At 41.6% G+C, this 27,194-nt stretch overlaps 1 protein-coding gene across 1 annotated transcript in view; it reads right to left on the bottom strand.

Moving 5' to 3' along the window:
- Nucleotides 1-27,194, bottom strand: part of LOC117500508 — a 182,873-nt gene that overhangs the window by 139,881 nt on the left and 15,798 nt on the right. The window contains exons 5-17 of the mRNA XM_034153379.1: nt 17,894-18,167; nt 17,640-17,668; nt 16,847-17,135; nt 16,576-16,616; nt 15,952-16,237; nt 15,755-15,798; nt 6,244-6,529; nt 4,399-4,427; nt 3,442-3,730; nt 3,189-3,229; nt 2,637-2,916; nt 2,333-2,376; nt 1,662-1,947 (exon numbers count right to left, since the gene is read on the bottom strand). Of these exons, the coding sequence (XP_034009270.1) occupies nt 1,662-1,947; nt 2,333-2,376; nt 2,637-2,916; nt 3,189-3,229; nt 3,442-3,730; nt 4,399-4,427; nt 6,244-6,529; nt 15,755-15,798; nt 15,952-16,237; nt 16,576-16,616; nt 16,847-17,135; nt 17,640-17,668; nt 17,894-18,167 (2,218 nt within the window). The remainder of the gene's footprint in view (nt 1-1,661; nt 1,948-2,332; nt 2,377-2,636; nt 2,917-3,188; nt 3,230-3,441; nt 3,731-4,398; nt 4,428-6,243; nt 6,530-15,754; nt 15,799-15,951; nt 16,238-16,575; nt 16,617-16,846; nt 17,136-17,639; nt 17,669-17,893; nt 18,168-27,194) is intronic.

Here is a 27,194-nt window from a genome sequence, read left to right on the forward strand (position 1 = left end):
TTTGTCCCAAAGCTTGCCGCTGTATTTACTCCCTCCATCTGACAGGAGGGAGCCTCGTTGAGCTGCGAGTGTGGCTACAGACGGAGTTCACTCCGCCACGGAGGGGTAGGGTCGAGGGAGTGGTTTGGGATTGGGCCATACTGTCGCCTTTTAGTCCCTCTCTTTTCTTTCTCTCCTTTCTTTTTGAAAGCCTGACTTTGTGAGTCGTTGAGACATGGTACAAAAGTAAGTACTAGCATCTAAGGGTGGGCGGATCAATCCCAAAATATCGATACTTCCGATAACACGTTACGTTTCAAAATATCGATACTAGAGCCAATAGGATCGATCCTTTTAAACTTTTTCCCCTCTCCTCTACTCGTCAATTTCATCACAAACTATGTGCAGAGTGCAGAGAAACACAAGTATATGCGCTCTTTTCTTCTCTCTCCACTGCTGTCCTCCTTTCCTCGAGGCTCGCGCACGCGCGGCGCGCTCCCTGCCTGAACGCCGATTATCAAGCTGACTGACAGCAGCCGGCAGGACAGCAGCAGCCAGCGACTCGCGAGTGCGACACACACGCGCGTGATGGCTGAGAGAAAGAGGAGCGTTGTGTGGAGCAATTTCACAACTGTCAATGAACATTTAGCGAACTGTGATGTGTGCAAGAAGGCAGTTCACTACTGTGGCCACTTTGTATTGTTATTTTTCATATTTGCACTTTACATTTGCAAAAGTAAAACGTTTATTTGTCTATAAAAACTGTCCTGTCTTTAATCATGGGAATGAATTCAGATTTTGTCTATTTATGATGCTTTCAGCTCAAAAATCATGTCATGCAGCTCTCCCCTATATGAAAGTACATAAGACGCTTTTCATTTAAAAAAGTATTGGTATCAGTATACTGGCCCTGAAATAGGGCTGTGCAATTAATCGTATTTTGATTTAACACCCATTAAAGGAACACTACACCCACAAAATGACCTTTAAATAGAAATGACTCCTGCCTTGTTACCTTTAATTCTTCAAGAAACAAAACAGAAAAAAATATTGATTAATCGGGAGCTGTGTTTAACAAGAGAACAACTTTATTAACTGTATAACTAAAACTATATAAAACATCTATTTACAAACTCTCACACAACTCGTGCAGTAGAATCCAAGTCTCATTTATCCTGGCACGAGCTCACTACTTCCTTAAAACATGCATTTTCACTAAACCTTCCTGTTTAATACATTTCAAGGCACAGACGGGTACTCCACGTGCAAGTATGAGACTGTTGATGCAGAAGTGTTTTAGAGGTTAGGTTGTTTTGATCAAGCTGAACTGTTATTAAACACGCCCCCCATTTACTTCAATTCATAAAGACTTTCTCCATTCTTTTTATTTGTTACTCACAGTGGAGGTATGCAAGAAAACAGATGTCTTCAACAATTATAGAGAACTCAGGGTGAGTAATTGTAATACAGAACAACTGGTCATTTTGTAGGTGAACTTTTCCTTTAAATCAAAAACACTCCAATACAAAAGCATTGCAACAATTACAAAACTCATGATTATGAATTCTAAAATATATGTATTAATCAGAATCAGAATACCTTTATTAGTCCCACAGAGGATTACACATCCATGATACACAGATGAGTGTGTACTGTAGCAGTTTTTGTTTTCTTTCTCTTACCTTTGAGTCTTAAGATAGTCTCCGATAATCTCTCCACTACATCACTTGTCTTCATGTCCATTAAAACCTCCCTGGTCACCTCCACAGACTGCGGACCACAGGTCTCCACCATCTGATCCACTAGCTGGAGTGCACTTCCTGTCTGATTGGGATTTTCATGAAAGGAGTAGGATATGCTCTTCTGGAAGTACGTGAACTGCAGATACCACTGAAATCTGTAGAGCTCATCGCCACTCATATCCTTCAGAGTTTTCAAAAGGATCTCTTTCTCTGCTGCAATTAGTGCCTGAACAAATAAACAGATGTGTAAGAAAAGGTGTTATTTCTCTATGGAAATAAATATGACTTGTGTGTTTTCATTTCTTCAGTCTGTGTTTCAGACAAGAGGATTTTATAAAAGGTTTACAAGATCTCTCAAGTCAAAGACACACTAACATCTGTTCTATTAAATATGTTTATCTTTGTTCTTGACAAATGCACATTTGTATATGAGTGTTCAGACTTCAGTCTGCTAATCTGATCAGAACATCAGTGGAAGAAAAATCATTTTCACAGAAGAGATCAACCTTAAAAATGGTTTGGTTTGCATCATAATGTTTATGTTCAAGATGGATATGGTTAACAACTTGCATCTATTGAATGAAAGCTGTGATGTGTAAAGTCAGACTCACTCTCTCGGACTGTGCAGGTCGATGTTCATCCACAGAGTACATCTCTGAAGAGAGAAAATAAAGTGAATGTCTAACACACAAGATCCCAGCAACTAAACTAAACTACTTCAACGTAAAACATTCTGTTTCTTGTTGAGACTATGTGCCTGTGGCCTTTGATGGTATTTTAATTATTTCTTTAATGTTTCTATAGATTCCTGTCCCATGTTTTTTTATACTTCACATTGTTAATGACTACAGATCATTTTTTATAATGAAATATAAAATGTATGTGATGTGAGTTATTTTTTTTTCTTTGTCTTACCTTTGAGTTCTAAGTTTGTAAACCTCTGCCTCAGATCAGTCCTGTTAATGTCCTTCAAAACCTCCATGGTTATCTCTACACACTGTTGGCCGAAGATCCCCATCATCTGTTCCACTGTCCGTGCTCTGCCTGTTGAGGGACTCCAAATCCATGAAACATATCTCAGCTTCTTCTTGGAGACAATTAAATCCAGGGTCTGCTTGAATTTCTCCAGATCCTCGTTTCTCAAATCATTCAGAGTTTCCAAAAGCAGATGTTTAACAGCTGCCATTGTTGCTACCTGAAATAATCAATACATTCATCAGACATGTGTATATTGCTCTTGGACGATTACAAATGTGTCTATTTGCTATAAACTGGTTAGTTGTTGTTGGGTTTGACAGACAGACAGACAGACAGACAGACATACAGACGGACAGACAGACAGACAGACAGACAGACAGACAGACAGACAGATCATCATAGATAAGTCAATCATGTGTTTGGGTCATATCATTATCTGTTGAAGGAAAGGTGTGTTGTAGAAAGTCAGACAGATGTGACATTACTTACTTTCTGGATCACTGCAGGTCGCTGTGCCTCTGAGTGTTTCTCTGAAGAGAAAAGAGGTGGAGATAAACCAACTCAATTCATTTTACATTCTCCCAAAATATTAATCATTGTTCTGATTAGTCATAAAAAACATTTTATACACTAGGATATAAAAACATTATATTATGTTTCATCTAAAGAAGAATACAGAGCTTATTAACTTAGGATAAACAGGTTTGATGATTTAAAGATGTTTGTGTTTTATTAGTCTTACTTTTGGGTCCTGAGCTGCTTTGTGACAGCCTCTGCACCAGATCAGTCCTGTTCATCTTCTCAAAAGCCTCAGTGGTCATCTCCAGCAGTCTGTGCTGGCTGTGATCTTGCACCATATAAAACACCATGTCCTGCCTGTCTCTCATCATGTGCCACCTTGGTGAGATGTCTGGGTAGCCTTTGTCAGACTGAATTTGACTCAGAACCCTCTGAAAACTCTGTAAATCCTGGTCACTCAAATCTTTCAGTGTTTCCAGAAGCAGCTCTATGACAGACGCCATCATTTCCACCTGGTAAAATCAAAGGAGATGTTAATGGGCAAAAGAGCAATTTCTCAGCTGGAATGATTACAGATTATTTTGGTTTACAACTAGTCAGTTTCAGTGTTTTAAAAGAGTGGATGTGGTAAGAGAACATCAGCCATGTCACGCACAATGTATCAGTACACTTTATATTGTTCATCTAATTCATCACAAAAGCATTTTCTTTTTGTATAAACGGCGTGTTTGATTCATGACTTTATTTGACCTCCTAGGTAACTCTTTCAATGGCTGTGGTAGAAACATTTGATTTAACAACTGAGATGGAGTTTAACCAGTTGCATCTTTTTGTTTTTGGTATAAAAGAGTAAGAATCACTATCTATATTTTTGCATCAGTATTGTGAATTTCTCTTTCTGAATATTAGAAAAACAACTCATGAAGAATGTGCTATAATTTCCCCTCCAGACAGACGTAACACAAATTATTAACACTATTCGTAATAACATTGATGCCTTAGAACATACAGTATGTGTACCTAACTTGGCGTGATCAGATTATTTCTGTAAGAAAACAATCTGAGACCAAAAAAGGTTTGTATCATGAATAATGTTCAGGATGGAGATTATTTTCAGTCTTCTAAATCTACTGAGTCAAAGCTGCGCTGGGTGGAGTCAGAGTGATGGGACATTACTCACGCTCTGGATCAGTGAAGGAAGCGGTTCCTCTGAGGAGAAAAAATGGCAAACGACTGATTCAAAATCAGACTATGAACAACTTTAGTCAGATTGAGTTACTTTTGAAAACAAATACGTAATATGAATAATTAAACTGCACATTTTTCTTAATGTCTTTCATTTTTTGTAAAGCACTTTGAATTGCCTTGTGTTGAAAGGTGTTATATAAATAAACTTGCCTTGCCTTGCACAATAACACTCAAATATGGTTCATGCTGGCATCATTAAAATCAATCACAAAGAGTGAGAGATTTGCCATTATATTATTAACACCCATTAAAGGAACACTACATCCACAAAATGACCTTTTAATAGAAATGACTCCTCCCTTGCAACCCTGTCTCCTAAAAATTACGTTCCCACAGAACTAAACTGCATTCTCAATTACGTTTAGCTAGAAACGTATTTTCTCCCACGTTACGTTTGTTATGAACGTATCTTAAATACGTTTATTTTCTACATATCTTTGCCATTTATTGTCTTGCTTATAATAATGAGAATAGTCATTTATAAATATCATTTCAGAGCACACATTTGAAATCGACGATCGGGCTTGATATATGATTAAATTAAAATCAGTAGGCGAGGCTGTAATTTCGCCAGCTGTTACTCTCATGAGCGAGGCAGAACATAATAGTTTTAACATTCCAAAAAGCTGCTGTGTCGTTTATTGCACCTCAAACATTAAAACAAATCCAGAGTTACTTGTTTCTGTACTTCCTCTAAGAAGAAAGGACAGTAAAAGAAGATCTCTGTGGCTTCAGGCTTGATCGCCATTCAAATGACAGCGTTGGTTTCCCCAAAAGTGGGCGGGGCTGTAAAGTGACGTAGATTTTACCGCAGTGACGCGTCCTAAAACCTGGATGTAAACTCCTTCCGGTTCCTTCGTCAAAAACGCAATGCAATTTCTCCATAGGATTTTGGGAAATAGCTCGAAATAAGGTCTGTGGTTGACACACATTTAAGAGACGGAGCACGTTTTGTTCAGCCGTATAATATCCACATGTCTACCCTACTTTTATAATTTTCTAATCATAAATCTAGTCGCCAGAAGCAAAATGCTAACGTTATGCTATAAACGAACTACAGCAGGGTCGCTGCTTCAACGTCACGCCAACTTAAAGTGGACCTATCATGCTATATTTGTATAATATAGTATAGGACAGTGGTTCCCAAACGGTGTGCCGCGGCACACTGGTGTGCCGTGAGGCAAGTCCGGGTGTGCCGTGGGATTTTGTGACAACCATACGTTATTATTGCAATATACAACTACACAAAAATAATTATTTTTTAATTTACTATATCAGTACTTTGTATGCACTCATTTCATAATACAGAGGCAAACTCTATACCTAAAAACAATTATTTAAAAAAAAATCCTCACAGAACTCCATATTTCGCTGTTAACGCAGTTGCAGGTGGGAATTATAAGACCGTGACACATCGAAGGCTGAAGGACAACATTAAAACAGAGAAACACGCAAGAGGGAAAATGGAGCGCTTTCTTGTGCGGAGCAAACCACCAACCACCAGTGCAGAGTGCGCCCCCATTTACTTCAATTAATGAAGACGATCTCCATTTTTGTATTTGTTACTCACAGTGGAGGCATGCAAGAAAACAGATGTCTTCAACAATTATGGAGAACTCTGGGTGAGTAATTGTAATCCAGAACAACTGGTTATTTAGTAGGTGAACTATTCCTTAAAATCTAAAAAACTCAAATACAAAAGCATTGCAACAATTACAAAACTCATGACTATGAACTCTTCTGTGTGATGTAGCAGTTTTTGTTTTCTTTCTCTTACCTTTGAGTCTTAAGATAGTCTCTGATAATCTCTCCACTAGATCAGTTCTGTCCAGGTCCATTAAAACCTCCCTGGTCACCTCCACAGACTGCGGACCACAGGTCTCCACCATCTGATCCACCAGTTGGAGTGCACTTTCTGTCCAATAGGGATATCCATGAAAGGAGTAGGATATGCTCTTCTGGAAGAACGTGAACGGCAGCAAACACTGACATTTGTGGAGCTCATGATCACTCAAATCCTTAAGAGTTTTCAAAAGGATCTCTTTCTCTGCTGCAATTTGCACCTGAAAAATTCAACAGATGTGTAAGAAAATGTGTGATTTCTCTAATATTACTTTGTTTTCATTTCATCAGTCAGTGTTTCAGACAAGAGGATTTTATAAAATGTTTACAAGATCTCTCAAGTTAAAGACACACTAACATCTGTTATATAAAATATGTTTATATTTTTTCTTGACTAATGCACATTTGTATATGAGTGTTCAGACTTCAGTCTGATCAGAACATCAGTGGAAGAAAAATCCTTTTCACAGAAGAGATCAACCTTCAAAACGGTTTGGTTTGCATCATAATGTTTATGTTCAAAATGGTTATATCTCTCACAGGCTCCGCCCTCTACTGGACTGTATGGGTACTACCTTATCCCGCGTGCATTCTCCCACTGAGACTTCTATAGACGTAGCCGGCCCAGGGCGGGCCTACCTGAATGCGCGCGCATCACACCGTATAAAAGGAGGCCTCGCCTCCTGACTATCATCCTTTTTCTCTTCAGCAGCGGAAGTGATTCCACGAGCTTCGAGACGATTGAGAAAGAGAGAGTAAAGTGTAGGACCTACCCGAAATGCCCGAATCTAATTACCCTTCTGCTTCACGTCCTTGGGGCCTGACCACGCGGTGGGTAATATGGGCCCGACGCTGACATGCCCAGACTGCCAGATGATCCCGCGGCTCACACGAGAGCATCGTGGGCAGCACTTCCTGGCGAGGGCTACCCCGCAGGAGGAGTCGGTGGATCTGGAGCTCGACGTCGTGGACGTAGGCGATTCGGGGGAGCGAGGGTGACGTCTCCCGGTTCTTCCGATGGGGGACGAGGAGGACGCCTCGCTGACCGGAGGTCCAACTCTCAAGTCTGCACGGATCGATTTCCCGGCGGTGATGACTCTGGTGGCGGAGCGTGTAGGCTTACCGCTCCCCCCACCGCTGCCACCGAGGCCTGTAAACCTCCTGAGATTTACGGCCCGGTGCGTCCGGCGCAGCCGACCTTCGTTTCGCCCCAGCTGCCAGAGGTATGGCGGTGTGTGGAGGCGACATGGCAGCAGCCATTTAAAACGAAGGCCCCGATAGCCGCCATGGCAGGTATCGTTAAGGTGGTGGATCGCTCGGACACGACATGTCCAGGTGTGCCCCCCCCCTCGATGAGAGCCTGGCGGCCCATCTGCTTCCGCAGCTGGTTGGGCGGAGGGTAAATGTCCTCTGCCCCCGCTGCCCCGGGACCGAGACACCTGGAATATCTGGATATTGTTCAAGCTCAAGTTGTTCAAGCTCGGTACGCAGATGGCGGCTGCGGCCGATAATCTTGGCGTGTTGGCTTCTTCCTGATCACCCCTCAGGCAGACGCCCCCGCCCTCCCGTCTCAGGACGAGAGCGATTATTCGGACCACGCTGTTAGTCAGATGAGTAACCTGATTTATGGCGTGGCCACCGCAGCAGGGCGGATGATTTCCCTGGCCACAGTGGCGTCTCGTCACGTGTGGCCAGGGCTCACGGCCCTATCTAAAAAGGACCAAGAAGATCTCCTCGGAGCCCCCGTGTCCACGGAGGGGCTCTTTGGGTCGGTCTCCTCGGTCACCCATCGCTTCAGCCGCCTAGAGGAGGAGAGAGTCCAGCTTAGCCGCATGCTATCGCTGGCTCCTCCTCAGGCCCCGCTACGTGCCCCCCTCGCGTTGCCATGCAGGGGAGGGAGCGTAGTGCGACAGTGAAGCGGAGGGAGAGGCGCCGGCACGGGGGTCCCGTAGCTGCAGCGCCCTCCACCTCTACGGCCCACCCCGTGGCACCGGCATACCGGCAATCACGGGGAAGGGCTGCCCGACCGAGGCAGGCTCCGCAACAGCAGAGCACCCGGGTGGGGAGCTCCATCTTCGCGTTAACTGCCTATTTAATGCCCAGATCCCCGTCAAAACTTTTAAAATAAAGATGGTGTTGATCTGTATCCAAGTCTGAGTGTCCTTTGTTTCCACAATACACTTGCACATGTTGATGACTGTACAAATTCCCCACTCGCCGCCCCAGCTATAGCTCCCGTTAGGGAGGAGGCTAGTGGGAGTGCGCAGGTGAGAGTGATAAACCGCAGGCAGCACTGTTATAGTGCGGTGCGGGTACAGGGACATTATGGCCGACGTTTTTCTGTTAGAAAACATTCTATGCCTGAAGCTAAGACTCCAAATAATGCTGTTTACTATAGTGATAGGGGCTGCATTATAGCAACGCCCGCACTTGTAAAGAGGCGCGTGGCGGTGCGTTCAGGGGCCTTAGTAAAACACACTACGCCTGTAAAAACTCCGGTTAATGCTGTTTTCCATAGTGAGGAAAATAGCATTATGACGACGCGCGCCCCCCCCCCCCCCGAGAGCGGCCGCGGTGCGTTCATGGACAGAAGAAGCTCTGATTAATGCCTCTTTCTCTCTAAGAGGAAACAGCATTATGGCGGAGCGCAGGCTCCCACGGGAGCGTGCCGTGGTGCGTTCAGGGACCTCAGTGAAAAATCTGCCATTTTTTTCTCTGAGTGGAAACTGCATTATAGAAAAACGGCTCTGGTGCAGAAACAGGCTGTGTCTGTTGTGCATCCTCAGCACAGAGAGAAGGGTCTTTATTCCATGTATTTCCTGGTTCTAAAGAAAACAGGGGAATTCAGACCTATTCTAGATCTCCGGGGCCTGAATCGTCATATTTCCAGCAGGAAATTCCGCATGTTAACTGTGAAACAGTTACTAGGGCTTGTGCAGCCAGGCGATTGGTTCACCACCATCGACCTGAAAGACGCGTACTTTCATGTGGAAATTGTTCCAGAGCACAGAAAGTATCTGCGTTTTGCCTTCCAGGGAATAGCCTACGAATACAACAGGCTGCCGTTCGGTTATTCCCTATCCCCACGCACATTCAGCAAATGTGTGGCCACAGCGCCTCAACCGCTGCACGCACACGGCATGAGAGTTTTCTTTTACATAGACGACCTCATAGTCATGGCTGGGTCCCGGGAACAGGCAATGTTTTGCACAGCACAGTTGATCACACACGTAACCAAATTAGGTTTTGCGATCGATTGGGAAAAAGGAGCACCCCCATACCTCGCCAACAGGCGTTGTATTTGGGTGTGGTGCTCGATGCAGACGCGCTGCGTGCCACCCTGTCAGAGAGCAGACGTGCGCCCCTTCTCAGGGCGGTGCACAGGCTGCGACAGGGGCCAACAGTGACAGCTTTAACTGTCATGCAGACTCTGGGTCTCATGGCGGCTGCTCACATGGTGGTCCCGCCAGTTACTACATATGCGCCGCCTGCAGAGGTGGTTCCCCAGCCTGCGTTTGGAGGCACAAACGACGGCTGGTGACCATCCCTCCCCCCCTCAGTGGGGGCAACCTCCGGTTTTGGGGGTCTCCGGACCACCTCCGGAGGGGGTCTCCACTGGGACGGGTGACCTCCTACATCACAGTGTTCACGGACGTGTCCGGAACAGGATGGGGAGGGACCTGCCTGAAGAGAGCTATAGGTGGGCGCTGGGCTCTGACAGAGTTTCGACACAGAGTGAGGCGAGAACGTCTGGCAGTCATTCTGGTAGCACCGAATCGCGTCGGGGCTCCGTGGTACTCAGAAATGACACGGATGAAGGTGGGCCAGCGATCCCCCAGTTCTGGGGGGCGATGTCTCTAGGGGCAGGTGCAATCGGGGCGTTACCCACTCTGGGCCGTCCTCTTCAGGCTTGGCTCCTGAGAGGGACAGGCTGAGACAGGGTGGATTGTCTGACAGCGTTATTCAGTCTATCCAGGCAGCTAGAGCAGTATCCACCACAGCCTGTTACAGGCCAAAGTGGCTGAGATTCCAGCATTGGTGTGAGGAGCGGGGAATAGAGCCCCTATCTTGTGAGTTGGGCTCTATTTTTCTTACACTTACTGGTGGACAGAGGGCTGGCGCATTCCACGGTGAAAGTGTATGCAGCAGCCATCTCGTCCTGTCATGAGGGATTTTGGTGGCAGGTCAGCCTTTAATCAACCACTGATGTTGCGGTTTTTACAGGGGGTTAGGAGACTGCGCCCTGTAGTGCACGTCTACACTCCGCAGTGGGACCTGCCCCTAGTGCTCGAGGCTCTGGTCTCGGGACCATTGAGCCTCTGGAGCTCTCCCCTCTGAAAGCATTGTCGTGGAAAACAGCTTTGCTTCTTGCCTTAACGTCAGCCAAAAGAGTGTCCGAGTTAACTGCTCTGTCGGTGCACCCGAGTTGTTTACTAGTTCGGGGTGGCCGGAGCGGCGCAACACTTAGACCGAACCCCTCCTTTGTGCCTAAAGACCTAAGGAGTGCGTTCAGGTCGAGGGCTATTCAGTTAGGGGGTTTTAGTCTCCCCCCCATGGGGGGCCAGGGAGGCTAAACTGCACCTCCTCTGCCCGGTGCGTGCGCTAGCATGTTATGTGGAGCGCACGGCTGCCCTTAGACGCACCGAACAGCTGTTCGTGTGCTTCGGGGGCGGGGTGATCGGGAAAGCTCTGTCCAAGAAACGCCTGGCAGGCTGGCTCTGCGAGTGCATTGCACATGCCTACGGACAGGCAGGGAGAGCCTGCCCCACGGGGATTCGTGCGCACTCCACACGGGCTGTAGCTGTGTCAACAGCCTTATTCAACAGTGTGGAGGATTTATGCACAGCGGCGTCTTGGTCGACGCAAGGCCCCTTTATAAGGTTTTATCTCTTGGACATGTCTGGCTCTTTCTCCTCGTCTGTGCTTGCTGGGGCAACACAGGATTTGTAGGGGGGGGGGGGGGGGGGGGGGGGGGGGGTTGTGGGTCAGTTGGCATCTGACCCCCTCCGTGATGCGCCTTCACCTAGGGGGCGCGCTGGCCCGTTACGGGCGGAGGGGGGTAGCCCCCCCACATTTGTAGTCCTCTCACACTCTGCACGGGGTCAGTGCTTGAGTGTGAGGCATGGGCGCTGGCGCTCTCCCTGTTATCCTTAGGGATTCAGGAAGGCAGGTGCGTAGCAAGCCCATACGGGGCCGAGGGGGCTCTCCCCACCCGTCTATGGGCTGTTCTTTGAGCACACTTTCTGCGTGGTAAGCGCAGCAGGGTGTGCTCTGTCAGCCGCAGCCCAGATTTCTCCTCGGTCACAACCGGATTAAGGGAGAGTGTGGGGCAGCAGCTGCTGAACAGAAAAGCCGGTCAGGGGCAGTAGGGTGGAATGGTGTTGGACGACAGTGCGCGTATACATCAGGGCTCCACCCACTGTACCCATAGAGTCCAGTAGAGGGCGGAGCCTGTGAGAGATATAACGGGGGGTTACGTATTGTAACCCTAGTTATATAAGCACAGGCGGAGCCCTCTACTCAGGGCACTGTCTGTTCTATTCCGCTCGCTGAAGAGAGGTATAGGATGATAGTCAGGAGGCGAGGCCTCCTTTTATACGGTGTGATGCGCGCGTATTCAGGTAGGCCCGCCCTGGGCCGGCTACGTCTATAGAAGTCTCAGTGGGAGAATGCACGCGGGATAAGGTAGTACCCATAGAGTCCAGTAGAGGGCCCCGCCTGTGCTTATATAACTAGGGTTACAATACGTAACCCCCCGATATGGTTAACAACTTGCATCTATTGAATGAAAGCTGTGATGTGTAAAGTCAGACTCACTCCCTCGGACTGTGTAGGTCGATGTTCATCCACAGAGTACATCTCTGAAGAGAGAAAATAAAGTGAATGTCTAACACACAAGATCCCAGCAACTAAACTAAACTACTTCAACGTAAAACATTCTGTTTCTTGTTGAGACTATGTGCCTGTGGCATTTGATGGTATTTTAATGATTTCTTTAATGTTTCTATAGATTCCTGTCCCATGTTTTTTATATACTTCATATTGTTAATGACTACAGATTATTTTTTATAATGAAATATAAAATGTATGCGATGTGAGTTTTTTTTTTGTCTTTGTCTTACCTTTGAATTCTAAGTTTGTAACCCTCTGCCTCAGATCAGTCCTGTTAATGTCCTTCAAAACCTCCATGGTTATCTCTACACACTGTTGGCCGAAGAACCGCATTATCCGTTTCACTGTTTGAGCTCTGCCTGCTGAGGAACTCAAAATCCATGAAGAATATCTCAGCTTCTTCTTGGAGACAATTAAATCCAGAGACTGCTTGAATTTCTCTAGATCCTCGTTTCTCAAATCATTCAGAGTTTCCAAAAGCAGATGTTTAACAGCTGCCATTGCTGCTACCTGAAATAATCAATACATTCATTAGACATGTGTATATTGCTCTTGGACAATTACAAATGTGTCTATTTGCATCTCATCCCTTTTAATGTTTTCCCTTTAACTCTTATGAACTGGTTAGTTGTTGTTGTTTTGACAAACAGACAGACAGACAGACAGACAGACAGACAGACAGACAGACAGACAGATCATCATAGATATGTCGATCATGTGTTTGGGTCATATCATTATCTGTTGAAGGAAAGGTGTGTTGTAGAAAGTCAGACAGATGTGACATTACTTACTTTCTGGATCACTGCAGGTCGCTGTGCCTCTGAGTGTTTCTCTGAAGAGAAAAGAGGTGGAGATAAACCAACTCAATTCATTTTACCCTCTCCCAAAATATTAATCATTGTTCTGATTAGTCATAAAAAACATTTTATACACTAGGATATAAAAACATTATATTATGTTTCATCTAAAGAAGAATACAGAGCTTATTAACTTGGGATAAACAGGTTTGATGATTTAAAGAGGTTTGTGTTTTATTAGTCTTACTTTTGGGTCCTGAGCTGCTTTGTGACAGCCTCTGCACCAGATCAGTCCTGTTCATCTTCTCAAAAGCCTCAGTGGTCATCTCCAGCAGTCTGTGATCGCCGTGATTTTGCACCAAAGAAAACACCATGTCCTGCCTGTCTCTCATCCTGTGCCAGCTTAGTAAAATGTCTGGGTTGCCTTTGTCAGACTGAATTTGTTTCAGGACCCTCTGAAAACTCTGTAAATCCTGGTCACTCAAATCTTTCAGTGTTTCCAGAAGCAGCTCTATGACAGACGCCATCGTTTCCACCTGGTAAAATCAAAGGAGATGTTAATGGGGCAAAAGAGCAATTTCTCAGCTGGAATGATTACAGATTATTTTTTGTTTACATCTCGTCAGTTTCAGTGTTTTAAAAATAGTGGATATGGTAAGAGAACATCAGCCATGTCACGCACAACGTATCAGTACACTTTATATTGTTCATCCAATTCATCACAAAAACATTTTTCTTTTTGTATAAACAGCGTGTTTGATTCATGACTTTATTTGACCTCCTAGGTAACTCTTTCAAAGGCTGTGGTAGAAACATTACGTCAGGCGTCTTGATTTAACAACTGAGTGGCAGTTTAACCAGTTGCATGTTTTTATTTTGGTATAAAAGAGTAAGAATCACTATCTATATTTTTGCATCAGTATTGTGAATTTCTCTTTCTGAATGTTAGAAGAACAACTCATGAAGAATGTGCTATCATTTCCCCTCCAGACAGACGTAACACAAATTATTAACACTATTCATAAATTACATTGATGCCTGAGAACATACAGTATGTGTACCTAACTTGGCGTGATCAGATTATCTCTGTAAGAAAACTATCCGAGACCAAAAATTGTTTGTATCATGAATAATGTTCAGGATGGAGATTATTTTCAGTCTTCTAAATCTACTGAGTCAAAGCTGCACTGGGTGGAGTCAGAGTGATGGGACATTACTCACTCTCTGGATCAGTGAAGGAAGCGGTTCCTCTGAGGAGACAAAATGACACACGACTGATTCAAAATCAGACTATGGACAACTTTAGTCAGATTTTGTTACTTTTGAAAAAAATAACGTAATATGAATAATTAAACTGCAAAATAACACTCAAATATGGTTCATGCTGGCATCATTAAAATCAATCACAAAGAGTGAGAGATTTGACATATTATTAACACCCATTAAAGGAACACTACACCCACAAAATGACCTTTAAATAGAAATGACTCCTGCCTTGTTACCTTTAATTCTTCAAGAAACAAAACAGAAAAAAGTATTGATTAATCGGGAGCTGTGTTTAACAACAGAAAGACTTTATTTACTGTATAACTAAAACTATATAAAACATCTATTTACAAACTGTCACACAACTCGTGCAGTAGATTCCAAGTCTCATTTATCCTGGCACGAGCTCACTACTTCCTTAAAACATGCATTTTCACTAAACCTTCCTGTTTTATACATTTCAATGCACAGACGGGTACTCCACGTGCAAGTATGAGACTGTTGATGACAAAGTGTTTTAGAAGTTAGGTATTTTTGATAAAGCTGAACTGTTATTAAACACGCCCCCATTTACTTCAATTCATGAAGACGATCTCCATTTCTTTATTTGTTACTCACAGCGGATGCATGCAAGAAAACAGATGTCTTCAAGAATTATAGAGAACTCAGGGTGAGCAATTGTAATACAGAACAACTGGTCATTTTGTATGTGAACTTTTCCTTAAAATCTAAAACTCAAATACAAAAGCATTGCAACAATTACAAAACTCATGACTATGAACTCTTCTGTGTGATGTAGCAGTTTTTGTTTTCTTTCTCTTACCTTTGAGTCTTAAGATAGTCTCTGATAATCTCTCCACTAGATCAGTTCTGTTCAGGTCCATTAAAACCTCCCTGGTCACCTCCACAGACTGCGGACCACAGGTCTCCACCATCTGATCCACTAGACGGAGTGCACTTTCTGTCCGATAGGGATATCCATAACGGAAGTAGGATATGCTCTTCTGGAAGTACGTTAACTGCAGGAAACACTGAAATCTGTAGCGCTCATCGTCACTCAAATCCTTAAGAGTTTTCAAAAGGATCGGTTTCTCTGCTGCAATTGGTGCCTGAAAAATTTGACGGATGAGTAAGAAAAGGTGTTATTTCTCTATGGAAATGAATATTACTTTGTTTTCATTTTGTCAGTCAGTGTTTCAGACAAGAGGATTTTATAAAATGTTTACAAGATCTCTCAAGTCAAAGACACACTAACATCTGTTCTATTAAATATGTTTAGCTTTTTTCTTGACTAATGCACATTTGTATATGAGTGTTCAGACTTCAGTCTGCTAATCTGATCAGAACATCAGTGGAAGAAAAATCATTTTGACAGAAGAGATCAACCTTAAACATGGTTTGGTTTGCATCATAATGTTTAAGTTCAAGATGGATATGGTTAACAACTTGCATCTATTGAATGAAAGCTGTGATGTATAAAGTCAGACTCACTCCCTCGGACTGTGCAGGTCGATGTTCATCCACAGAGTACATCTCTGAAGAGAGAAAATAAAGTGAATGTCTAACACACAAGATCCCAGCAACAAAACTAAACTACTTCAACGTAAAACATTCTGTTTCTTGTTGAGAGTCTGGTCTGTTGTTAAAATCTATGTGATGTGAAGTTATTTGGTTTTCTTTATGATTACCTTTGAGTTCTGAGCTGGGATTTGTCAACCTCTGCCTCAGATCAGTCCTGTTAATGTCCTTCAAAACCTCCATGGTTATCTCTATACACTGTTGGCCGAAGATCTGCATCATCCGTTCCACTGTTTTTGCTCTGCCTGGTGAGGAACTCAACTCCCATGACATGTGTATTTGTTTTTTCATGGTAACAATTAAATCCAGGTACTGCTTGAATTTCTCTAGATCCTCGTTTCTCAAATCATTCAGAGTTTCCAAAAGCAGATGTTTAACAGCTGCCATTGTTGCTACCTGAAATAATCAATACATTCATCAGACATGTGTAGATTCCTCTTGGACAATTACAAATGTGTCTATTTGCTATAAACTGGTTAGTTGTTGTTGGGTTTGACAGACAGACAGACACAGACAGACAGACAGACAGACAGACAGACAGACAGACAGACAGACAGACAGACAGACAGACAGACAGACAGACAGACAGACAGACAGACAGACAGACAGACAGACAGACAGACAGACAGACAGACAGACCATCATAGATAAGTCAATCATGTGTTTGGGTCATATCATTATATGTTGAAGGAAAGGTGTGTTGTTGAAAGTCAGACAGATGTGACATTACTTACTTTCTGGATCACTGCAGGTCGCTGTGCCTCTGAGTGTTTCTCTGAAGAGAAAAGAGGTGGAGATAAACCAACTCAATTCATTTTACCCTCTCACAAAATATTAATCATTGTTCTGATTAGTCATGAAACATATTTTGTTCACTAGGATATAAATACATTATAAATATAGGTTTCATCTATATTTATAACTTAAAAAGTAGAATACAGAGCTTATTAACTTAGGATAAACAGGTTTGATGATTTAAAGATGTTTGTGTTTCATTAGTCTTACTTTTGGGTCCTGAGCTGCTTTGTGACAGCCTCTGCACCAGATCAGTCCTGTTCATCTTCTCAAAAGCCTTAGTGGTCATCTCCAGCAGTCTGTGCTCGCTGTGATTTTGAACCAAATAAAACACCATGTCCTGCCTGTCTCTCATCATGTGCCAGCTTAGTGAGATGTGTGGGTAGCCATTGTCAGACTGAATTTGACTCAGGACCCTCTGAAAACTCTCTAAATCCTGGTCCCTCAAATCTTTCAGTGTTTCCAGAAGCAGCTCTATGACAGACGCCATCGTTTCCACCTGGTAAAATCAAAGGAGATGTTAATGGGGCAAAAGAGCAATTTCTCAGCTGGAATGATTACAGATTTTTTTTTGTTTACATCTCGTCAGTTTCAGTGTTTTAAAAATAGTGGATATGGTAAGAGAACATCAGCCATGTCACGCACAACGTATCAGTGCAATTATTATTGTTTATCCAATTCATCACAAAACTGAATCATGACTTTATTTGACTTCCTAGGTAACTCTTTCAAAGGCTGTGGTAGAAAAACTGCGATAAGCCTCTTGATTTTACAACAGAGTGGCTGTTTAACCAGTTTCATCTTTTCTGTGTATTTGAACAAATACTATATACATAATGTTAATGGCTAAGAACGTATGTGTACCTCATTTGGCACGATCAGATTATTTCTTTAATATTTCTATCTGGGACAAAAAAATGAAGTTCAGGATGAAGATTATTAACAGTCTTCTTAATCTACTGAGTCAAAGATCACTGTGTGAAATTGATGGGACTTTACTCACGCTCTGGATCAGAGAAGGAAGCGGTTCCTCTGAGGATACAAAAAAAAAAGGAAAAGGCCCATTTCATTTATTTCATCCCAATGTGACACACTAACCTCCTCCACAGTGACAATATAATTATTTATATATCCACTTAAAGATATTCTAATACTGTTCAATGGCTTAAGATACATTTGGTATCGGAATATACATAAAATATATTTTTATGAAATAGAAATGTATATTTTCACATATTTCTGTCTGTTTTCTCTTACCTTTGGTTCCTGAGCTGATGTCTGACAATCTCTGCACCAGATCAGTCCTGTTCATCTTCTTTAAAACCGTGTTGTTCATATTCACACACTTTCCGCTGAACGTCTTCACCATCAGATCCACTATTTCATCTGTGTTTGCCACTTTGAGTCGACCCCTTAGGATCCGTGGGAAACTTTCCTCTAATTCAATGAGTGACTTGAATTGGTTAAGCTCATCTGAACTCAAATCATTCAATGTTTCAAGAAGTATCTTCTGAGCCCCCATGCTTTCTACCTGTAAAGTTTAAAGGAGATATCTTAGAGTGTATGCAGGATAGGCTGTCGGTTATGTGTGTGATACACATCCAAGATTGGAGACTGAGTCTCTTCTTATTTCTATCACCAAGATTAACTTTTAGATTGTATATCCAAAACTAGATTTACTGTATTGCGGTTGTATGCCTCCACAACAGTGTCAGTTTACATCCATGGCGGTCCAAAATGTCATATCTGTATCATTAATCATTTTAATCCCATGGCAATTGTCCATAGTCTGATTTTGAATCCGTCGTGTGTCATTTCAAATCTTTTTATTTTTGTACTCAAGTGGATGTTTGTCCCAAAACATTGTTGTTTGGTTAAGGAAAACCCATTCTTCCACACAGGGCCCAATAGCCGCGTTCACACCAAGTACTTTCCTGTACTTAGTTCCGGCACTAAGAGCCCTGGCGCTTTTAACCCCAGGGTACTTAGTACAGATCGCGTTCACACCGGAGTACTTTTCCCTGAGGGAAGATTACAAGTACAGTAGGTGGCGGTAAGCATCTTAAAGTTGTTTGCAACCCGCTACAAAACAAGAGAAGAAGAAAAACTGATACAGGATCTGTTTAATCGCCATGTCGGTTTTCTTTATTGCACTCTCAAGACATAACATTAAATAGAAATATTTTAAATGTAACTAAAGTGTCAGTTGTACATGTCAGTAAACATTGTCAATATAAAATAAAGTGTCAGTTGTACTATATAATAACAATATAAAATAAACTCCCAGCTGTAGGGAGTCTCAGCAGCAAACCCACCTTAATGATATATATATATATATATATATCTTCCTGAGACCCACTGCATCCGTCTGCCATAAACACTATGCAAACATACATGTTAGTTTTGGCCCATAGTGGACTCCATGTTGTGTTGTGTGAAATGGGGGGAATTAAAAGTTTAGGTCAAATAATATTTAAAATTATATAAATTGTCATATTTGTGTATGTGCCCCTGCCATTCCCCCACAAGGTTGCAACATTGATGATAAATAAATGACAAATAAAGCTTTGCCAGTTTATAACCGATGAAACATGATGGTATCAGAATAATCACTTACATGTGATGTATAGGATGCTACACAGGTCACAAAAGATAAAGTGTCAGGAGAAATAAGCTTAATCGCCATGTCGGTTTTCTTTATTGCACTCTCAAGACATAACGTTAAATAGAACAATTTTAAATGTAAATAAAGTGTCAGTTGTACATGTCAGTAAACATTATATATAAAATAAAGTCATAACAGTAATAACAATATAAAATAAACTGTCCCAGGTGTAGGGATATTCTCAGCAGCATGCACACCTTAGTGCAACGTTGTGTGTCGTGTGTCAGTATTTACAAAAACTATACCAAATAAACTGTTATTAAATGCAGTTTGTCGCTCATCCTGCCGCTGCGCCGACGCTTCCTCATGGCGCAGCGCCCACACTTCATCCTGGTGCTGCTGGCGCTCCATCTGCTGCCTGGCGCTCCATCGAGGTGAACATCTTGTCCTCCGTTTCCTGGGCCTTGGTGAACAGCACCATCTGATCTCCACGCAGCGACTCATTCACCACGGCACGCCGGTCCTCCAACGCCTGGGCGGTGTCAAAGAAATTCGCATCCCGTGTCCGCTTTCCTAAGAGGGGAAAATAAGCAATATACAATATACAAGTTTAGTCGCCATGTAGTTTTACAACATACTAGGAATGTGTTTTTTGTATTTTCACAAATAGAATTAAGGTTTCACAAATCTGAAACTGTGTTATAAAGAATGTTTGGCCTCTCTGGGATAATCCAGTCCAAATAAATCGGCTATGCAGCGATTTAAGAGGTTCAAACACGGAGGATTGTTCCTTTTTGAAGAGTGCTTCATGTATGCTTGAACTTTGTTTAATGTTGTTGAGGCAAGTTAAACATAAAATATGATGAATATTATGAAATAAACATGATTGTGAACATCAGTTCGATGCGTAACGTTCTTTCAAGACAAAGTTACAGTGTGTGTACCTTTGCGTTTGGTTGCTGGTAAGGAGGACGACAAAGCGCTGTGATCTAGAATGCAAAGCTCACTTGTTTCCAATCCCGAGAGTTGTCCATCCTCGCCTGAAACAGACGATTAGTGCCATGAGTTAGTGAAGCAAATTACAGAAACACTGCACAGTTATTCACAAGTCAAAACGTTTTCATACAGCGGAGAATATCTAGCTAGCTAGATGTAGCTAGCCGGGGCCGGTGTTAGCCTATTATGGCTAGCATGGCTAGCTTGATCTACTGAGCAAATAAAAGTACATCTGAGACCATTATTGTGCAGATTAAAACCCCAGTGCATGTAGTTGATTTTACCTTCATCGTGGTCCTGAGTTTCTTTATATTTAGCCGGCTGTGCACAATTCCCAGGTCGAGTGAAAGCTACCGAACTGGCTTCAGTAGCATTCCCTGGGTCGCCTCCTCGGCGTAGATCTCCAGAAGCGCCGACACCTCCTCATCATTTCTTGATGCTTGCCATAACTGCTTTCAAAAACAAACACAACGCACGGAGCGTTGTGTTTTTGTAGCGAGGAAAAACAATGGCGTCCCCACACAACATTTTCAGAGTTGTATGGGCGTGGTTTGCAATTCGCCCAGCCAATCAGCACTGGGGAACTTTTGGAGCACTTTTCACCCACAGAAAAGTACGCTCTCTGAGCTGGCTCTAAAAATGGGGGTAAAAGTACCCGAGATTAAGTACGATTTTTGGTGTGAACGCGACATAAGGGGTACTCACGGAACTAAAACGCGAAAAGTACGGTGAAAGTACTCCGGTGTGAACGCGGTTAATGAGTCAGTGGATGATTTGAAAGGTTGTCAATCATTTTAAATCATGTTTTCTCAGTGAAGGATTTCCTCGTCGATTTCAGAAAAGAAGTGAGATAAGCTCACTAATGTTGTTTTAAATGTTTGGCTTATAGCGCATTCAAAATATTTTACTCTCTATTGCATAAACCTATTGCATCTCAAAGGCAGTGATTATATCATAGACTGTATATATAAATGGACGTAGGGTCCGTGACGTCACCCATAGGATTCTGCAGAGTTGCCGAGAAGCCCTTAGTAGGCGGAGTCGGCCACTAACGGCTCGACAGTGACGTCTGAGTCTAACTCCCGCCTGCTCCAGCCTGCTCCAAATAAGGGCAAAGAGGCGGAGCCGAGGCGGGACCTTCTGCCTCCAGCTGGGAAGTAACAGAGCTAGCTCAAGCTAAGAAGCTAAGCTAACATGCTTTCCCATCTGCACACTGCCGTCACATTTTACGTTTCTAAGGTAAGCGGACATGAAACTATTCAGCAAAACTATAAATAATAATCTAAGTTATTGACTTTTTAGCATAATACTTCAGAATCTTAAAATCCCTTAACGTTTGTATGCAATGTGCTAAATGCAACACTGGAATCAAGCAAATATTAATATGTTTGCATGACATTAGTTATTTATATTTTGCTATCACTTAATTATACGTTTAATACATTTAAGTTAAGCTAAGGTGCATGTGATGGTAGCTAGTTAGTGCTCTTACCTGTGAGGCCTCCTCCAAACCGCATTATAACCAGACTGTATCATTAAAACTATAAGTACCAGTTCTAGATCCTTGACTTTAGACAAACAATTCAAAAGACAAAATGTATTTAAAGACCAATCTTTATTTGAAGGTGCCTCTTAACCTGAGATATTAGTTATACAGTAATAGTATTGACAATCTAAAAAAACTGAGCAACTCAACAGTCAACTTTATATTTCTTATTGTCTAAAGCATTTATTATTTTCATTTTCCCCTCTCATATTCAGTGTGGACGGATTGAGACAGCGTGGTGTCCAGAGAGCTGCAGAGACTCCAGGGAGAAACCTCCGTGTGATGGACGTCCAGTCTGTTGGTTTGGAGAGGACTGAGGGTCGTTCCTCTGCGAGAAGGACCAGGCCTGATGGAGGAGCCCATGCTGGGCATAGCTGATACCAACTGCACAGGCCTTGTCTGTCACTTTATTTGACTAAATGTGTTTACTTATACATTTAATAGGTTTACACCTTCTGTCCATATGTGCTTTTTTATTTAAAACATGTTTGATTAACTTTTGGTTCAGATTTCAATAAATTGAATTTGTATTTGCACTCCTTTTGTCCATTATTCTTACTGAAAATGTTAGATTACACATTCACATCCGACTGAAGATTGGCCCCATTTATTTGCGTTGCAAACTCTGCGGTACAAGGTACATGTTGTGAAGCTCATAAAGTGAGGCAAATAGAATTAATCAGCTGATGGAGTGTAGATGTGGAAATAGGTGCATTCGATCAGCTGACTTCACAATAAAAGTAGTTTCTTAGTGAATGTCCTGTACTGGTCTTAAAATCTCATAACATCAGCTTTTAATTTTCCTCTTGGATGTTCTTCTTGACCCTCAGAGAAAGAGGAGATGCTGAATCGTGTCTTTCAGGCATGTCCTTTCCTAACAAAAATTACAGGAAACATAAAGCATATTATTGCAGAACAAGTGTGTTATTTATGAAAGAGGTGTGCTTGTGTTTAGGGGCTGTAGATATAATTATTTTGTAATTGTAATGTTTTATTTTATTTCAACAGTGAGCTACAAAGACAATCAGATTATGAATGAACAGTATGACATTCATCAACATTGAAATATATTTTATTATCAAAATAATATTTAACTGTTATCAAAACTTAGTGCAACTGTAGAAGCTTGCTCTGTTCTCTCACTGAAATCATAACTTTTACCACGTTTTTTACAGACAAAGATAAATAGCAGTTGTCACTAATAGCTTTGCCTTCAATACCTTCAATTAGAAAGCTGACAGTCATATTGCTTGTTAACATCTAAATGTAACCCTTTGCATGGAAAAACCCCTCAACTTCACTGATGTGTAGGTGATCTAGTATTTAGTATTGTTTAATGGAATGTATATCAGTGTATTAAAGTCAATACTTCATTTATTTAAACCAATATCTTTCTTGATTCTTTGTACAGTATGAAAAAAGAGTATTTGTACCTGTGCTGAAGTTCACTGCTGTGAGGAGTCCAGTTCTGTCTCTCACTCTCTGGTCCATCCTGTCTGCATCACCTGGAAACTTTAAACAAACAGATATATATGTAAAGAACCATGTGTACAAACAATATAACTTATTCTCTTCTGTTGAACATGTTGGATTGTGTATTGTCCGAGTCAGGGTTCTTTTTATTTTACTGTAACTTTGGAAGTTGTGTTACCAATGCTGTTGTGTTACTGTTTATTTGATACCAATTTGGTAATGCAATTAATAAAAACAACAACGTTTGGGTTCGTTCTTCAGATGACTGTGACGTTAACGTGTAAGCTCAATAATGAACTCCAGCTCAACCAACCATATTGTAATATCTAAGTAATCATCTTGAAATATGACATTAATAATTGTAATATACACACATCTTATTGTGAGGTTGATTTCACATACACTACTTCGACGTTAGCTTGTCTACATACTTGAGCATAGCCAATTTAAATTAACCTTAGCGATGCATACAGTTCCTACCTACATAATAAAATATCTCTCTAAGTTACAAGGATGACCTTATTTTATCAACCTCAAACAGAAGCCTTTTGTTCTACAGTACTATCTCACTTAACGCTTAACACTTGTCTATTTCATTTTAACCTTTATATATACAGTCTATGGTTTTAAGTTAACTTGGAGGATACGATTAGCATCGTTAGCACCGATGTAGCTACCACTCGCTTACACGCTAACCCAAGCCTTAACATTCATTACGTAGCTGATTAAAATCATAAACACATAAATAAAGTACTCGAATTTCACTTACCGCAAAACGGCATTCATGCACCGTCTGTTTTAACCGCAGAGCGAGTCACAATAGTCCGATATATAAGCATGAAGAACAAATAAACACGGCCGGGATCAAGTTGTGTTCCCTGGATGAACTGACCAGGCAGAGTCCCTGTAGCTTCACGGACGGAGCAGCTAGCAGAGAGACAAGAAGCTAACAGCAGCAGTCACTTGACAGAGCTGTCACTCAATGTGACCACGCCCTAATTTATGCAAAAACTTTAAGACCTAATATAAATAAAAGGGTCGTGTTAGAAAACAATTCACTCACAGATCCATAATCATGAAGGTGGAATCTAACTATATACATAATAATATTTATTGGATCCATAGGTAGAAACATGTTTTTTTAGGCTGTGAAATTGGGCATTTTAACATGGGGCTCTATGGAAATTGCTCCTTTCTGCAGTCAGCGCCTATCGGCCAATATATGAACTGCAGTTTGTGGCACTTCCGCATTGGCGTCCCGGCTCTTCCCCAGAGTTTGCCGCTTGGATTATATGAGCGGCCCACCATATGATATCAAAACTTTCATTAGAATCCTTTTTCAAATCAAATATTTACTCACCTCCATGTCTTTCTTATTCTTCTTATATTTCTCATCACCAAGGTCATCGAGGAGATCTGACTCATGTTCTCTCAGCAGTTTGTAGAATATTTCTTTTCCTCCAGGTCCACAGACTCTCAAAGGCCCTCTTAGGAGAGCCCTCATCTTCTCCTGAGGGCCATGGAGGGATAGGATTTCCTCATAATGTTCTCTATTGATAACTTTATATGAGAGCAGTTCATCCAGAATCGGTCCAATGTTTGTTACTCTCTGGACTAGTGCTAATCGATGTTCATCCACAAATAGCTCTGAGGAAAGAAAAGGCAAAGTGGTTAGCGATAATACTGTATGCATCACGATATATTTAATAAAAAGTGGTAAAACCTCAAATTCATCTAATATTACAAAACCGGAAAATTACCTTTTACTCTGAATGAATTCCTTCTAAGAAACTGAGCAGCACATCTCTGGTAAATACAAGTTTAATGTGGTGATTCTGCATGATTCTTTGTGAGGAAAATTAAGTTTTACAGATCCGGGGTCCGGTAAAAACAACCCAATAACCAAATTAACTGATTAGTCGACAATATGCTATTGTGTAAGTCGAGTGAAGAATTTCCTAAATGATGAAACAGAAGGAAATACGTTTTCCAGTCAGATTCTGCTTTTAAACTCAGCTTGTTGTAGCCAACCTTAACTCAAACTAAGAGACTGTGTACATACCGTAATACCTGTGCACCTACCTTCCTCCATTGTGTTTAGATCAGGTGCTGTCGAGGATCAAGGAGCTGTTAAAAAAATGTATTGTTGTTAGACTTTACACATACCTCTGTTGTCTCCTATACATTTAGGAAAGAGAAACAAAATGCTCTCTTTCTTTAACGGTCCCCACACTAAGAAATTAACCATTAAAACTAGCTTAGGCTACACCACACATTGTGAGGCTCGGTTAAATGACAACTCCAAATGTTCAGCTCAAGAAAAAAAGTACTATGAATACATGTGTGAACCAGAAACAGACAATAAAGTCATTGAAACAAAAAAAAGAAGCTACAAGTAAAGTGAAAGGCTCATTAAGAACTTCTCATGCACAGCTTTGAGCCATCATGAAAGGTTAAAATCAGTTTGTGGTAGCTTAACGAACAATTTTGAGCTAATTCAGTCCAAATCTAAAGAGGCTCAATTTCCAATGATATAAAACTATTTAGGAAATAATTTGAGAAGCTGACACAACAGATTGTTTGCCATTTTGTTATTTAAAAATGGCTCAAACAAGTAGCCTACTAATTCTCTTTTTTAATCCATGTATTTATAGGTTAAAAGCTTTACAGCCCAGGAAATGGTCATTTCCACGCAGCACAAACTCGACAATACTAAAAGTAGCATTTTTCAAGGTTCAAGTGAAAGCAAACAGTTGGAGTTGAGATCCTTACATTAATGTTCAATAACTGCGGGACACGAGCTGGCCGTGATCTGTCTCGTGAACGTTAAACCTGTTCGTGCTGCAGAGATAAAACTCACCGGATGTTTCTCTCTTTCTCCCTCAGTCTGCTTCCTACAGGTTCTCAATATATTTCAGTATCTTTAAACTTTATGAAAACAGAGACAACGTTTAAATCCAACCACATTTCTACCTCTCGTTCAGTTTGCAGAAGAGGAAGTTAAACGTGTGTGTCCTTTTCTCTGAAGTCATGTGGTTCTCTTTACTGCTCAAACCACCGCCCTTTTTCCTAACAATAAAAATGATATTAAATTATGAGGGATGAAAAAACATTCTGCCATACATTCTTAAAGATATTGATATTGTAGGAATCAGTACTAGTAAGACTACTCCCACAAGTGCTATGAAGAACCATTACTGTGTATCTTGTGAGTACTCCTCTGACAAAATTAAAACAATAGAAAACAATTATACAGACTCACAATATTTATCATACTCAACATGAAGTTTAAAACAGGCAGAGTTGTCTTTCATGCCCAAGCCGTGAACTCCTATATTAAAGAAGAGCTATTGTGGACTGAATTTAACCAGCACATATATAATATGCACTTTATATACAGCACTTTTAAAAACAAAGTTACGTGAGCTTTACATAGACAAAGCTTAATAAAAAGCCCAACCATAATATTAATAAAACAAATAACAGAAATAATAGAGCAGATGGGACATATTGGAAATAAAATGGTATATAAAACAAAAATAAAAAGCTGTTTTAAACAGATACATTCTTACCAGTATTTTAAAGAATGTCACTGACTCTGCCAGACTCAGTCGTCACACAGACATTACAGAGCTGCACTTTTGCTGATATAACATCTGGGGGTGCAGTGGTGAGGCTGGAGGGACGGGTTCGACTGGAGTGTAATACAGCATCACTTCAGAGGGGAACAACACACTTTAAAATGAATCCTTAAAAAGCATTTCATGACCGACATCCCACACATGAATTTAGAACTGAAATGAGAAAATCAAACATTATACAAACACATAACATTTCCAAATGTGTAGTATTGAACTCCAACAGGCATTATCTATCACAGCTCCCTCTAGAGCCACATAAGGCTTTATATAACTTTGTTTACTCATGCGGCAGCTATA

This window comes from Trematomus bernacchii, unplaced genomic scaffold, assembly GCF_902827165.1.
Source record: "Trematomus bernacchii unplaced genomic scaffold, fTreBer1.1, whole genome shotgun sequence".
In the NCBI taxonomy this organism is placed as follows: Eukaryota; Metazoa; Chordata; class Actinopteri; order Perciformes; family Nototheniidae; genus Trematomus; species Trematomus bernacchii.